Below are 15,845 nucleotides of genomic sequence, written 5' to 3' on the forward strand. Positions count from 1 at the left end.
TGCTGCTCAGGAAGCCCTTTCAGCTGTGTGGAACGCACGGATGTTGTAGTCAATCCAGTGATAGAAGTGCCGAGTGGAGGTGTAGATTCCAGGCCGCTTTGGTCTGGCGCAGCCTTCTCCCCAGCTGGTTAAGCCGACAACCCACCAGTACTCAGCGGTGTTGTCCTTGCACATGAGAGGACCACCACTGTCACCCTGCAATAGAGCAGAGAGGATTAAGGTGGCCTTGAGTGGCCCCTGCCAGCACTGGGGCTGTCTCCTCTTCTCTCACAGCCCCTGCCAGAACTGTATTCCAGGCAGAGGAAGGCTTTCCTCAGAGGCTGGAGCCTCCAGAGCCCTGGCTGTGAATGGCTTGGGGTCCTGGAGGGTAGGGCTCTCTCTGTCCTCTCTGCACAAGGCAGGAGTCCTGGATGTGCAGAGGATGGATGTTTGGCACCAGGATCTCTGCGCTGCCAAGACCACCAGCTGGACTGTCTGGGCTTTCTGGCACAAGGGGGGCACTGGGCAAGTAGGAGTGGATGGGGAGGGTGTAGGAAGCCCCCCCAGCAGCTGGGGGCGGGGGGGGGGGGGGGGGGGGGAGCTGGGGCTGGGAGGGTGACCGGGCGAACTGGCCGGGGCAAAGCAGACCCTGGGCGGTGTTTGGGCAGTGCTGCCAGGGCTGCTGGTGCTGCTGGGGGCTGAGAGGCTCGTGACACATTCATACCTGGCAGGTGTCGATGGTGCCCTGTGGGTAACCAGCGCACAAGTTGTAGGGGTGGACTTGCCCTGCATACCAGGCTGTGCTGTTGCAGAGCTGGGAATTGATGAGCTGGACCTTGGCCTCCTGCAGGCGACCACTTGAACCTTGAGCTGGGAGCAGAGAAAGCAATAAGCCCTCAGCATCCCCGTGTCAGTTCTCCTTGCCTGTCTGAGGGGAGGAATCCCTGTCCCTTGGGCACGGCTTTCCCTCTGCAGAGGCACTGGGGCATGGTGTCCCTGCTTCCTGCCTTTGGGGAGCAGGCCAGGCCCACCTCTGCACCGGGGTGCGTCCTTCAGCCTGGCTTCGGTCTCTGCTGTGAGGAAGCCCAAACCCTCTCCCCAGTGCACTTAGCTGGCTCAGGTTTCACTCCTGGAACTCACCTCTTGCAGTGGTGGAACCCCAGCCAGCGATCCAGCAGTTGTCGAGCTTTGAGACTTCTAGGGCGGGGTCAGCCAGACAGGCCAGCTGGATGTAGGCGTTGCACTGGACAGAACCGTCCAGTTGCAGCAGGGCAATGTCGTAGCTGAAGTCGGCACGCCTGTAGTAGGGGTGAACCACCACCTGCTTCACGTTGCGAACTACAGCCCCAGGGCCCGGCTGAGTGAACTCGGTAGCTCCAAGCACCACATACAGCATGCTGATGTCACTGGAAAGAAGACGGAGAGAGGGCTGAGAGGGAGCAGGGCCACGTACCACAGCAGCCCAGCGGCTGCCTCTCCTCTGCTTGGCAAGGCAGAGAGGGCACAGTGCTCTGGCAGGTGCGAGTGCCCTCGCACACACTGGGCTGGGGGAATGTCGAGCTGGAGGCTGCTAGGAAGCCTTGGCACAAGCCCAGGCTTCTCCTGAGCACTGTGGCGGCTGGGCTGCCTGAGAGGAAAGGGGATGGGAGTAGCAGGTGGTGCTGCTGACAGGGCACCTGCTGGTGTAGCGAGGGTGTCCCCATTCCCTAGTCTGCCTTACTCTAACTTGTCGAAGCAGTGGGCCGCTGTGAGGACCCAATCGGCAGTGATGAGAGACCCTCCACACCAATGGCCCAGGCCTGGATGTTGGATGCTGACGATCCAGGGCCAGGATGCTTCCAGAGCGCCTACTCCACCCACAACGCGCGTCATGCCGTAGTCGTAAGCTTCGTTGCCGGTGGAATAAGTCGTGGAGCTGTAGTCGGGTTGCGGAGCGCGGAGGCCGCAGGAACCTCTGCAAGCAGAAAGTCATTTCCACGCTGCTGCGTGGCCTGCTGTGGCTCAGGCTGAAGCTCAGCCCTCTGCCCTCCCCACAAGGGTTTGCGGGCACAGCAGGCCAGGGAAGCCCACGGGATGTTTGTCTGTCCAAGGAACTGAGGCTTCCCCGTGGTGGGTGGGAGGCTGTGGGCCAGCCATGGGGGCCAGGCGGGTCCCCTCCAGGGAAGGCCCCAAGTGTTGCCATGGCTCCCTCCCAGGGCCTGGGGCCACTTACCCGCAGGGGTACGGTATGCCGTGGGCCAGCCCGGCCACGGTCAGCAGGACGAGGAGGCCGAGCCAATTCATGGCTGCCAGAGGCACGTGTCAGCTGCAAGCACTGAGGGCTCCGTGCAGCAGCACAGCCACAGCCGCAGTGCCCGGCAGCAGCCGCGCTGCCCGTGGTGCCCTCGGCCCCGGGGCTGATGTCACTGAGGGCTGGGTTCCGTGTTTGGGGCGCTGTGGGGGCCTGTGCAACCGGGGACCACTGGGGGAGGGGCAACACTGAATCCATCAGCCATGGAATGGTTTGGGGTGGAAGGGAGCTTGGAAATCACATAGCTCTGACTTCCTGCCATTGGTAGGGATGGATAGTTTGTACTGGAGAAGTTTGCTCTTCTGAGCCTGGCTCAGAAGCTGCCGTTGAACAATCTGAGGGAGGATGGGACACTGAAGTACTAAGTCTTCATCAACAGGACCTGACTGAGGCAGGAACAAGAGCTCTTGATCAAAAGTTGGCCTCTGCGTGAACCTGCCAACCAAATGTTATCGAGATCCGCTCCTCGGCAAAACGTGGATTTGCCTTTCCCTAATCAGAAACTGGACAAGGCCACATCTGGCCTTCTTTTGGGACGTAGGATCACAGACAACTTCCTTGGTTCCTCCTGGAGTCCTCCAAGGCCTTGGGAGCATCCCAAGAGGAGAAAAAAAAACAGATGCCCCTGCACTAGATGTTATGGTAGCTTGTTTATTCAACAGTATAAAGGTGGGCCTCTCTCACAGCCCAGTCAGAAACCTCCTTGCCTGTAGGGGAAGGCACCTGCGGGATTTCCCAGTTGGCTGGGAGCGGTTCTCCAGTCCTTCACTGTGACTGCCACTGGCTTCCCCCACTTGATGGGCAGACCTGCATGATGGTCAAGGATTAGGGTAACTTGTGATGTGTCTTTCTTCATCACTGTAGGCAGTCTTTTATAGTAATGATTAGGTGCATTGCTTAGCTTATCCTTTTCCCATTGGTTGCGGTTTTGAATTGCAGTAAATGACATTTATTCCTGAAGTTGGTGTCTGCGTCTTCTGTGCTGACCTTGCCTACATGAAAAACAGGCATCCACAGCTGCTCTGGGCAACCCATGCCAGTATCCGTGCAGCCTCACAGTCAAGAATTTCTTCCCAATATCTCGTATGAAGCCACCCTCTGTCACTGTAAAGCCATTGCCCTTGTCCTTTGAGGACCTGCCCCTGTAAGAAGGGCTGCTCTCTGCTGCTTTCTTTAGGCCCCTCTTCTTGCAGGATGAGGCTGCGCAGTCTCTGAGGCCAGCAGCTGCTGAGGAATCCATTTGGGGCAGGGAGCTGGTTGTGCGGCTGCAGTGCCAGCTGCAGATTGAGCTCTGGCTGGTGGGAGTCTGGGACCAGAGACTGCCACCCTTTGCATGGCAGAGGGCACAGGGTGCTGTGGCACAGGCCAGGGATTTGAACGGACCCTGAGTGCTGCAGCAGGAGCCGGTGGCTCTTTATGGAATGTGACATCTGTGAGTCTGCTGGGGCAAAGAGCCCTGAGGTTGAATGGGTACGGATACCCGCTCTGACTGGCTGAGAGCGGTGTGGGGAGGGAATCAAACGGGTCACCCATCAGCTTGTTGCAGTCACCTGTGCCTCTGGAATGGTCACACAGGGGAGATCCCTCAGCATTTTGGCAGCCCAGATGGGACCGAAGGACAGTCCTGCTGGAGCCTCCGTCCTGTCACAGCAGGTACTGCTGAGTTCACCTGGGATCTTTAGAGCAAGAAGGAGCCATGGGAGGAGTGTTCTAATTCCATGCGCAGAGTCTGTGTAAATTATAAGCATGGAATTGAGCCTCTCTCTTGTGGCGGCATTTGCTGCAGATTTGGTGAAGTCAGGGGTAGCGGGTGAAGAAGGTGCGCGCAGCACGATCAGTGTAAGGTGGCCACGGAGGAGTTGTGGGGGCCCCCGTAAGTTGTGAGGTAGAGGGGCTCGAGTCTCTGCTTGAAGGCTTTTGCAGACAGGCACAGGGAGAACCTTGCGTCCCTCGTGCCGCAAAATGGGTGCTAGAGCACACACAGAAGGGGGTGGAAATCCCTTCTTGGCATGCAGAAGAGGGTTTCACATGCATCCAGGTGTCTGATGTGATGGGAAATATCCCTGTTTTAGGTGAGGACATGTCTGTGGCCAAAGTTGTAGAGAACTGGGAGAAACTCTTATGGGCAGCAGAATTTTGCACAACAAGGTCGTGCCAGGATGATTGGGCAGCTCTAAGCTTGTCTCCCCTCTGGGCAGGGTAATGATCAGCCCCAACCCTGAGTGACACTCTTGGACTCGGTGTCTTTAGTGAGCAGGCAGCCCCTGAAATTTGCTTCAGCAAAGATTTGAAGAATCTTATGCCAGGGTGGCGGGGCCAAGTACAGATGTGGCATGATTGTTCTCAGCACGGCCCATCTTGATTAACACAAAGGGAAGAATGCCACATGCCGTGAGACAGGACTCCGTTTGCCTGGAACCCAAGAAGAATGTCCAGAAGCGGACGGAGTGACACCTAGCCCAAGGCATTTTGAAGCCTTCCATTAATGCGGGCGTTCAGAGCTGCGACGGCTAGCTCGGTCCCGAACACGCATTAATGGGTACAACTCCGGTACCTTCTTGCTGTGTGAGCCCTGGCCCTCAGGCAGAAGTGTGGCTTCGGTGTGGAAGAAAGGCAGACTCTCACGTGGGTGACAAGATGGGTCTATTGCTGCCAGCTGGCCAGGTGAAAAATGACTTCTCTGGGCTCTCCTTGACCTTAAGTACCAGGGGTGTGGAAAGGGGCAGGGATTAGCCCAGGACCAATACCATGTGGGGTGGGAGTTACCAAGACAAAAAGACAGCACACAGGGCATCTGATACATAATACAGGGCGGGGAAGTCAGAGGCTCTGCCAATCACCCCAGCCCCCCACCGGAGTCTGGGCAGGGTTGCAGGGAGATGGGCAGGAGCCACAACTAGGGAAAAACCAAAGGGGTTAGAACACGGGCTAATCTGGAACAAACCATTCTGCATAAAATTGCACAGTAATAATTTTCGCACCGCAACATTCCATTATATTTAGAAAGTCAATGTTCGCTTGCCTTCACCTGGAACAGACAGCAACTGCCTTCAACAAGTCTTCCCCATGGCATTATGCCATCATTTTTTCTTTGCCCGTCCCAGCACCCCAAATATTGAGGTTTGACTGAAAAGAGTCTAAATTCTGGGGCAAATTTGAACCGTTTGTAGAGGATTTGTTAATTAGTGAGTCGAGATAAGAAGGTTCTTGCCCATCCTGTGGTGCTTATGTGCAGCACTCAGACAAAGAAGCACAGCAAGCTGCAGTTTGTGTCTGTGCAGCTGGATCTTTGACTGCTCCTTCTCTCCGTTTGCCAGACTTACACAGCAGCCTCATCTTCCTTGACTCCTCCCTGTCTCTGCCTTTTGTCTCCTCCCAAATATGGAGCCACGCCCAGGGATCTTTTTCCCATGGCTCCCAGGCTTGGCCCTCCCTGCCTGTGAGCAGCCTTGCTGTTGCAGCTGCTGTTGGCCCACTCACTTTGGCCTTCCAGGGCATTCCTGGTGTGCTCTCCTGCTGTTTCTGCCAGGTTCCTCTCCCCAGAATGAGCCCAGCTCTTCCTTTGAATATCTGTGAAGTGTGACCGCCTAGCACATCAGTCCCCCTTTACTCCCTGTGAACTCTGGCTCTGCCTTAGGGCACTGGTGATGCCTTGAGCTTTAGCTTTCGTATTTTTAGGTTCTGTGCTGCTTCGGGGTGTAGTTCTGAGCCTCGCATTAAGTGCCAGTAGGCTCTTTTTATAGAGGAAGCAGACAAACAAATCCTTTTCCTGCTGAGGACCGAGGGCAACTTTCAGGCCAACAGCATAAACAACAGCGGACTGAAGAGAGAAAACAAGAAGGATGAGACCCCACCAGCTGAAGCTGTAATTGGACAATTAAACCCCAATATGCAAATGGACCAAAACCTATAAAAACGTAAGATCTTGTGACCCGTCAGCCATTTTGTGGCCATTATTTGTCCAACTTTGTGGATAGCCCCGATCAGGCTCCTGTCCTGGCCAAGGTGGATTCTGGAGGCCTTTCAAGAAATACCTACTTTATTTTTTTATCTCTGTCCAATCTCTGTTTCACGTCAGCCTTCCCAGCCATCACTGGCAGTCCACTCAGGAGGCAGGAGTTTCCCTTGTCATGCTTGGGACTGTCTCTGGTCTCTTCTCTTTGCCCAAGCTTACACCGGGCCCTAAATCATCAGCCCATGGGCATTTGAGCACTGTCCCCAAGGTGTCTGCTTTTGTCCTATCCCCTTCCTGGGCTTGGCGTACCGGCTTCCTCCAGCCCATGGTGGCTCAGAGCCCTCTGCTCTCTGACCAGGCACACTGGTGCTCTTTGGAGCCACTCTGTCCCTTCGTGCCTCAGGCTCATTCTGCAGGTGCCGAATGTGGCACTTGTTGCCCTTCCCAGGAATTGGAATGACACTGAAAAGACGGCTCCCTGTGAACAAAGGGAACTTTATTTCAACAGTTAGATCAACTCCAGTGTTTGCCTGCACACAGGAGAGAAATGGGGGCGGGGCAGAGCAGGGTTTTGGCACTGAGGCTGCCTTTGGATCAGCAGGCATTGCCCCAGCAGGAGATGGTCGCGGTGCACTGCAGCCTGCCCTGGATCCTGCCTGTCCTGCTGCTCAGGAAGCCCTTTCAGCTGTGTGGAACGCACGGATGTTGTAGTCAATCCAGTGATAGAAGTGCCGAGTGGAGGTGTAGATTCCAGGCCGCTTTGGTCTGGCGCAGCCTTCTCCCCAGCTGGTTAAGCCGACAACCCACCAGTACTCAGCGGTGTTGTCCTTGCACATGAGAGGACCACCACTGTCACCCTGCAATAGAGCAGAGAGGATTAAGGTGGCCTTGAGTGGCCCCTGCCAGCACTGGGGCTGTCTCCTCTTCTCTCACAGCCCCTGCCAGAACTGTATTCCAGGCAGAGGAAGGCTTTCCTCAGAGGCTGGAGCCTCCAGAGCCCTGGCTGTGAATGGCTTGGGGTCCTGGAGGGTAGGGCTCTCTCTGTCCTCTCTGCACAAGGCAGGAGTCCTGGATGTGCAGAGGATGGATGTTTGGCACCAGGATCTCTGCGCTGCCAAGACCACCAGCTGGGCTGTCTGGGCTTTCTGGCACAAGGGGGGCACTGGGCAAGTAGGAGTGGATGGGGAGGGTGTAGGAAGCCCCCCCAGCAGCTGGGGGCGGGGGGGGGGGGGGGGGGGGGAGCTGGGGCTGGGAGGGTGACCGGGCGAACTGGCCGGGGCAAAGCAGACCCTGGGCGGTGTTTGGGCAGTGCTGCCAGGGCTGCTGGTGCTGCTGGGGGCTGAGAGGCTCGTGACACATTCATACCTGGCAGGTGTCGATGGTGCCCTGTGGGTAACCAGCGCACAAGTTGTAGGGGTGGACTTGCCCTGCATACCAGGCTGTGCTGTTGCAGAGCTGGGAATTGATGAGCTGGACCTTGGCCTCCTGCAGGCGACCACTTGAACCTTGAGCTGGGAGCAGAGAAAGCAATAAGCCCTCAGCATCCCCGTGTCAGTTCTCCTTGCCTGTCTGAGGGGAGGAATCCCTGTCCCTTGGGCACGGCTTTCCCTCTGCAGAGGCACTGGGGCATGGTGTCCCTGCTTCCTGCCTTTGGGGAGCAGGCCAGGCCCACCTCTGCACCGGGGTGTGTCCTTCAGCCTGGCTTCGGTCTCTGCTGTGAGGAAGCCCAAACCCTCTCCCCAGTGCACTTAGCTGGCTCAGGTTTCACTCCTGGAACTCACCTCTTGCAGTGGTGGAACCCCAGCCAGCGATCCAGCAGTTGTCGAGCTTTGAGACTTCTAGGGCGGGGTCAGCCAGACAGGCCAGCTGGATGTAGGCGTTGCACTGGACAGAACCGTCCAGTTGCAGCAGGGCAATGTCGTAGCTGAAGTCGGCACGCCTGTAGTAGGGGTGAACCACCACCTGCTTCACGTTGCGAACTACAGCCCCAGGGCCCGGCTGAGTGAACTCGGTAGCTCCAAGCACCACATACAGCATGCTGATGTCACTGGAAAGAAGACGGAGAGAGGGCTGAGAGGGAGCAGGGCCACGTACCACAGCAGCCCAGCGGCTGCCTCTCCTCTGCTTGGCAAGGCAGAGAGAGCGCAGTGCTCTGGCAGGTGCGAGTGCCCTCGCACACACTGGGCTGGGGGAATGTCGAGCTGGAGGCTGCTAGGAAGCCTTGGCACAAGCCCAGGCTTCTCCTGAGCACTGTGGCGGCTGGGCTGCCTGAGAGGAAAGGGGATGGGAGTAGCAGGTGGTGCTGCTGACAGGGCACCTGCTGGTGTAGCGAGGGTGTCCCCATTCCCTAGTCTGCCTTACTCTAACTTGTCGAAGCAGTGGGCCGCTGTGAGGACCCAATCGGCAGTGATGAGAGACCCTCCACACCAATGGCCCAGGCCTGGATGTTGGATGCTGACGATCCAGGGCCAGGATGCTTCCAGAGCGCCTACTCCACCCACAACGCGCGTCATGCCGTAGTCGTAAGCTTCGTTGCCGGTGGAATAAGTCGTGGAGCTGTAGTCGGGTTGCGGAGCGCGGAGGCCGCAGGAACCTCTGCAAGCAGAAAGTCATTTCCACGCTGCTGCGTGGCCTGCTGTGGCTCAGGCTGAAGCTCAGCCCTCTGCCCTCCCCACAAGGGTTTGCGGGCACAGCAGGCCAGGGAAGCCCACGGGATGTTTGTCTGTCCAAGGAACTGAGGCTTCCCCGTGGTGGGTGGGAGGCTGTGGGCCAGCCATGGGGGCCAGGCGGGTCCCCTCCAGGGAAGGCCTCAAGTGTTGCCATGGCTCCCTCCCAGGGCCTGGGGCCACTTACCCGCAGGGGTACGGTATGCCGTGGGCCAGCCCGGCCACGGTCAGCAGGACGAGGAGGCCGAGCCAATTCATGGCTGCCAGAGGCACGTGTCAGCTGCAAGCACTGAGGGCTCCGTGCAGCAGCACAGCCACAGCCGCAGTGCCCGGCAGCAGCCGCGCTGCCCGTGGTGCCCTCGGCCCCGGGGCTGATGTCACTGAGGGCTGGGTTCCGTGTTTGGGGCGCTGTGGGGGCCTGTGCAACCGGGGACCACTGGGGGAGGGGCAACACTGAATCCATCAGCCATGGAATGGTTTGGGGTGGAAGGGAGCTTGGAAATCACATAGCTCTGACTTCCTGCCATTGGTAGGGATGGATAGTTTGTACTGGAGAAGTTTGCTCTTCTGAGCCTGGCTCAGAAGCTGCCGTTGAACAATCTGAGGGAGGATGGGACACTGAAGTACTAAGTCTTCATCAACAGGACCTGACTGAGGCAGGAACAAGAGCTCTTGATCAAAAGTTGGCCTCTGCGTGAACCTGCCAACCAAATGTTATCGAGATCCGCTCCTCGGCAAAACGTGGATTTGCCTTTCCCTAATCAGAAACTGGACAAGGCCACATCTGGCCTTCTTTTGGGATGTAGGATCACAGACAACTTCCTTGGTTCCTCCTGGAGTCCTCCAAGGCCTTGGGAGCATCCCAAGAGGAGAAAAAAAACCAGATGCCCCTGCACTAGATGTTATGGTAGCTTGTTTATTCAACAGTATAAAGGTGGGCCTCTCTCACAGCCCAGTCAGAAACCTCCTTGCCTGTAGGGGAAGGCACCTGCGGGATTTCCCAGTTGGCTGGGAGCGGTTCTCCAGTCCTTCACTGTGACTGCCACTGGCTTCCCCCACTTGATGGGCAGACCTGCATGATGGTCAAGGATTAGGGTAACTTGTGATGTGTCTTTCTTCATCACTGTAGGCAGTCTTTTATAGTAATGATTAGGTGCATTGCTTAGCTTATCCTTTTCCCATTGGTTGCGGTTTTGAATTGCAGTAAATGACATTTATTCCTGAAGTTGGTGTCTGCGTCTTCTGTGCTGACCTTGCCTACATGAAAAACAGGCATCCACAGCTGCTCTGGGCAACCCATGCCAGTATCCGTGCAGCCTCACAGTCAAGAATTTCTTCCCAATATCTCGTATGAAGCCACCCTCTGTCACTGTAAAGCCATTGCCCTTGTCCTTTGAGGACCTGCCCCTGTAAGAAGGGCTGCTCTCTGCTGCTTTCTTTAGGCCCCTCTTCTTGCAGGATGAGGCTGCGCAGTCTCTGAGGCCAGCAGCTGCTGAGGAATCCATTTGGGGCAGGGAGCTGGTTGTGCGGCTGCAGTGCCAGCTGCAGATTGAGCTCTGGCTGGTGGGAGTCTGGGACCCAGAGACTGCCACCCTTTGCATGGCAGAGGGCACAGGGTGCTGTGGCACAGGCAGGGATTTGAACGGACCCTGAGTGCTGCAGCAGGAGCCGGTGGCTCTTTAGGAATGTGACATCTGTGAGTCTGCTGGGGCAAAGAGCCCTGAGGTTGAATGGGTACGGATACCCGCTCTGACTGGCTGAGAGCGGTGTGGGGAGGGAATCAAACGGGTCACCCATCAGCTTGTTGCAGTCACCTGTGCCTCTGGAATGGTCACACAGGGGAGATCCCTCAGCATTTTGGCAGCCAGATGGGACCGAAGGACAGTCCTGCTGGAGCCTCCGTCCTGTCACAGCAGGTACTGCTGAGTTCACCTGGGATCTTTAGAGCAAGAAGGAGCCATGGGAGGAGTGTTCTAATTCCATGCGCAAGAGTCTGTGTAAATTATAAGCATGGAATTGAGCCTCTCTCTTGTGGCGGCATTTGCTGCAGATTTGGTGAAGTCAGGGGTAGCGGGTGAAGAAGGTGCGCGCAGCACGATCAGTGTAAGGTGGCCACGGAGGAGTTGTGGGGGCCCCCGTAAGTTGTGAGGTAGAGGGGCTCGAGTCTCTGCTTGAAGGCTTTTGCAGACAGGCACAGGGAGAACCTTGCGTCCCTCGTGCCGCAAAATGGGTGCTAGAGCACACACAGAAGGGGTGGAAATCCCTTCTTGGCATGCAGAAGAGGGGTTTCACATGCATCCAGGTGTCTGATGTGATGGGAAATATCCCTGTTTTTAGGTGAGGACATGTCTGTGGCCAAAGTTGTAGAGAACTGGGAGAAACTCTTATGGGCAGCAGAATTTTGCACAACAAGGTCGTGCCAGGATGAATTGGGCAGCTCTAAGCTTGTCTCCCCTCTGGGCAGGGTAATGATCAGCCCCAACCCTGAGTGACACTCTTGGACTCGGTGTCTTTAGTGAGCAGGCAGCCCCTGAAATTTGCTTCAGCAAAGATTTGAAGAATCTTATGCCAGGGTGGCGGGGCCAAGTACAGATGTGGGCATGATTGTTCTCAGCACGGCCCATCTTGATTAACACAAAGGGAAGAATGCCACATGCCGTGAGACAGGACTCCATTTGCCTGGAACCCAAGAAGAATGTCCAGAAGCGGACGGAGTGACACCTAGCCCAAGGCATTTTGAAGCCTTCCATTAATGCGGGCGTTCAGAGCTGCGACGGCTAGCTCGGTCCCCGAACACGCATTAATGGTACAACTCCGGTACCTTCTTGCTGTGTGAGCCCTGGCCCTCAGGCAGAAGTGTGGCTTCGGTGTGGAAGAAAGGCAGACTCTCACGTGGGTGACAAGATGGGTCTATTGCTGCCAGCTGGCCAGGTGAAAAATGACTTCTCTGGGCTCTCCTTGACCTTAAGTACCAGGGGTGTGGAAAGGGGCAGGGATTAGCCCAGGACCAATACCATGTGGGGTGGGAGTTACCAAGACAAAAAAGACAGCACACAGGGCATCTGATACATAATACAGGGCGGGGAAGTCAGAGGCTCTGCCAATCACTCCCAGCCCCCCACCGGAGTCTGGGCAGGGTTGCAGGGAGATGGGCAGGAGCCACAACTAGGAAAAACCAAAGGGGTTAGAACACGGGCTAATCTGGAACAAAACCATTCTGCATAAAATTGCCACAGTAATAATTTTCGCACCGCAACATTCCATTATATTTAGAAAGTCAATGTTCGCTTGCCTTCACCTGGAACAGACAGCAACTGCCTTCAACAAGTCTTCCCCATGGCATTTATGCCATCATTTTTCTTTGCCCGTCCCAGCACCCCAAATATTGAGGTTTGACTGAAAAGAGTCTAAATTCTGGGGCAAATTTGAACCGTTTGTAGAGGATTTGTTAATTAGTGAGTCGAGATAAGAAGGTTCTTGCCCATCCTGTGGTGCTTATGTGGCAGCACTCAGACAAAGAAGCACAGCAAGCTGCAGTTTGTGTCTGTGCAGCTGGATCTTTGACTGCTCCTTCTCTCCGTTTGCCAGACTTACACAGCAGCCTCATCTTCCTTGACTCCTCCCTGTCTCTGCCTTTTGTCTCCTCCCAAATATGAGCCACGCCCAGGGATCTTTTTCCATGGCTCCCAGGCTTGGCCCTCCCTGCCTGTGAGCAGCCTTGCTGTTGCAGCTGCTGTTGGCCCACTCACTTTGGCCTTCCAGGGCATTCCTGGTGTGCTCTCCTGCTGTTTCTGCCAGGTTCCTCTCCCCAGAATGAGCCCAGCTCTTCCTTTGAATATCTGTGAAGTGTGACCGCCTAGCACATCAGTCCCCCTTTACTCCCTGTGAACTCTGGCTCTGCCTTAGGGCACTGGTGATGCCTTGAGCTTTAGCTTTCGTATTTTTTAGGTTCTGTGCTGCTTCGGGGTGTAGTTCTGAGCCTCGCATTAAGTGCCAGATAGGCTCTTTTTATAGAGGAAGCAGACAAACAAATCCTTTTCCGTGCTGAGGACCGAGGGCAACTTTCAGGCCAACAGCATAAACAACAGCGACTGAAGAGAGAAAACAAGAAGGATGAGACCCCACCAGCTGAAGCTGTAATTGGACAATTAAACCCAATATGCAAATGGACCAAAACCTATAAAAACGTAAGATCTTGTGACCCGTCAGCCATTTTGTGGCCATTATTTGTCCAACTTTGTGGGATAGCCCCGATCAGGCTCCTGTCCTGGCCAAGGTGGATTCTGGAGGCCTTTCAAGAAATACCTACTTATTTTTTTATCTCTGTCCAATCTCTGTTTCACGTCAGCCTTCCCAGCCATCACTGGCAGTCCACTCAGGAGGCAGGAGTTTCCCTTGTCATGCTTGGACTGTCTCTGGTCTCTTCTCTTGCCCAAGCTTACACCGGGCCCTAAATCATCAGCCCATGGGCATTTGAGCACTGTCCCCAAGGTGTCTGCTTTTGTCCTATCCCCTTCCTGGGCTTGGCGTACCGGCTTCCTCCAGCCCATGGTGGCTCAGAGCCCCTCTGCTCTCTGACCAGGCACACTGGTGCTCTTTGGAGCCACTCTGTCCCTTCGTGCCTCAGGCTCATTCTGCAGGTGCCGAATGTGGCACTTGTTGCCCTTCCAGGAATTGGAATGACACTGAAAGACGGCTCCCTGTGAACAAAGGGAACTTTATTTCAACAGTTAGATCAACTCCAGTGTTTGCCTGCACACAGGAGAGAAATGGGGGCGGGGCAGAGCAGGGTTTTGGCACTGAGGCTGCCTTTGGATCAGCAGGCATTGCCCCAGCAGGAGATGGTCGCGGTGCACTGCAGCCTGCCCTGATCCTGCCTGTCCTGCTGCTCAAGAAGCCCTTTCAGCTGTGTGGAACGCACGGATGTTGTAGTCAATCCAGTGATAGAAGTGCCGAGTGGAGGTGTAGATTCCAGGCCGCTTTGGTCTGGCGCAGCCTTCTCCCCAGCTGGTTAAGCCGACAACCCACCAGTACTCAGCGGTGTTGTCCTTGCACATGAGAGGACCACCACTGTCACCCTGCAATAGAGCAGAGAGGATTAAGGTGGCCTTGAGTGGCCCCTGCCAGCACTGGGGCTGTCTCCTCTTCTCTCACAGCCCCTGCCAGAACTGTATTCCAGGCAGAGGAAGGCTTTCCTCAGAGGCTGGAGCCTCCAGAGCCCTGGCTGTGAATGCTTGGGGTCCTGGAGGGTAGGGCTCTCTCTGTCCTCTCTGCACAAGGCAGGAGTCCTGGATGTGCAGAGGATGGATGTTGGCACCAGGATCTCTGCGCTGCAAGACCACCAGCTGGGCTGTCTGGGCTTTCTGGCACAAGGGGGGCACTGGGCAAGTAGGAGTGATGGGGAGGGTGTAGGAAGCCCCCCCCAGCAGCTGGGGGCGGGGGGGGGGGGGGGGGGAGCTGGGGCTGGGAGGGTGACCGGGCGAACTGGCCGGGGCAAAGCAGACCCTGGGCGGTGTTTGGGCAGTGCTGGCCCAGGGCTGCTGGTGCTGCTGGGGGCTGAGAGGCTCGTGACACATTCATACCTGGCAGGTGTCGATGGTGCCCTGTGGGTAACCAGCGCACAAGTTGTAGGGGTGGACTTGCCCTGCATACCAGGCTGTGCTGTTGCAGAGCTGGGAATTGATGAGCTGGACCTTGGCCTCCTGCAGGCGACCACTTGAACCTTTGAGCTGGGAGCAGAGAAAGCAATAAGCCCTCAGCATCCCCGTGTCAGTTCTCTTGCCTGTCTGAGGGGAGGAATCCCTGTCCCTTGGGCACGGCTTTCCCTCTGCAGAGGCACTGGGGCATGGTGTCCCTGCTTCCTGCCTTTGGGGAGCAGGCCAGGCCCACCTCTGCAACCGGGGTGCGTCCTTCAGCCTGGCTTCGGTCTCTGCTGTGAGGAAGCCCAAACCCTCTCCCAGTGCACTTAGCTGGCTCAGGTTTCACTCTGGAACTCACCTCTTGCAGTGGTGGAACCCCAGCCAGCGATCCAGCAGTTGTCGAGCTTTGAGACTTCTAGGGCGGGGTCAGCCAGACAGGCCAGCTGGATGTAGGCGTTGCACTGGACAGGAACCGTCCAGTTGCAGCAGGGCAATGTCGTAGCTGAAGTCGGCACGCTGTAGTAGTAGGGGTGAACCACCACCTGCTTCACGTTGCGAACTACAGCCCCAGGGCCCGGCTGAGTGAACTCGGTAGCTCCAAGCACCACATACAGCATGCTGATGTCACTGGAAAGAAGACGGAGAGAGGGCTGAGAGGGAGCAGGGCCACGTACCACAGCAGCCCAGCGGCTGCCTCTCCTCTGCTTGGCAAGGCAGAGAGAGCGCAGTGCTCTGGCAGGTGCGAGTGCCCTCGCACACACTGGGCTGGGGGAATGTCGAGCTGGAGGCTGCTAGGAAGCCTTGGCACAAGCCCAGGCTTCTCCTGAGCACTGTGGCGGCTGGGCTGCCTGAGAGGAAAGGGGATGGGAGTAGCAGGTGGTGCTGCTGACAGGGCACCTGCTGGTGTAGCGAGGGTGTCCCCATTCCCTAGTCTGCCTTACTCTAACTTGTCGAAGCAGTGGGCCGCTGTGAGGACCCAATCGGCAGTGATGAGAGACCCTCCACACCAATGGCCCAGGCCTGGATGTTGGATGCTGACGATCCAGGGCCAGGATGCTTCCAGAGCGCCTACTCCACCCACAACGCGCGTCATGCCGTAGTCGTAAGCTTCGTTGCCGGTGGAATAAGTCGTGGAGCTGTAGTCGGGTTGCGGAGCGCGGAGGCCGCAGGAACCTCTGCAAGCAGAAAGTCATTTCCACGCTGCTGCGTGGCCTGCTGTGGCTCAGGCTGAAGCTCAGCCCTCTGCCCTCCCCACAAGGGTTTGCGGGCACAGCAGGCCAGGGAAGCCCACGGGATGTTTGTCTGTCCAAGGAACT

At 56.7% G+C, this 15,845-nt stretch overlaps 1 protein-coding gene across 1 annotated transcript; it reads right to left on the minus strand.

The window, feature by feature from the left end:
* Nucleotides 1–6: 6 nt before the first annotated feature.
* Nucleotides 7–6,551, minus strand: LOC136286217 (acrosin-like). Its single transcript, XM_066177574.1, has 7 exons — nucleotides 6,534–6,551; nucleotides 2,522–2,655; nucleotides 1,700–1,933; nucleotides 1,518–1,523; nucleotides 1,120–1,385; nucleotides 704–849; nucleotides 7–195 (listed from the first exon to the last, which is right to left on the minus strand). Exons 1-7 carry the CDS (start codon nucleotides 6,549–6,551, stop codon nucleotides 7–9), a joined length of 993 nt encoding a protein of 330 aa, XP_066033671.1.
* Between the last annotated feature and the right edge of the window lie 9,294 nt (nucleotides 6,552–15,845).

This window comes from Chamaea fasciata, unplaced genomic scaffold (assembly GCF_029207755.1).
Source record: "Chamaea fasciata isolate MVZ Bird 193981 ecotype frontalis unplaced genomic scaffold, bChaFas1.0.hap1 SCAF_3, whole genome shotgun sequence".
Classification (NCBI taxonomy): Eukaryota; Metazoa; Chordata; class Aves; order Passeriformes; family Sylviidae; genus Chamaea; species Chamaea fasciata.

Excerpts from the sequence above, each read along its gene's own strand:
- LOC136286217 (XM_066177574.1), bottom strand. Across the intron at positions 1,934-2,521 it reads ATCCCTACCAATGGCAGGAA|AGGTTCCTGCGGCCTCCGCG; the intron begins GTCAGAGCTATG and ends TTCTGCTTGCAG. Across the intron at positions 196-703 it reads GCACCATCGACACCTGCCAG|GGTGACAGTGGTGGTCCTCT; the intron begins GTATGAATGTGT and ends GCTCTATTGCAG.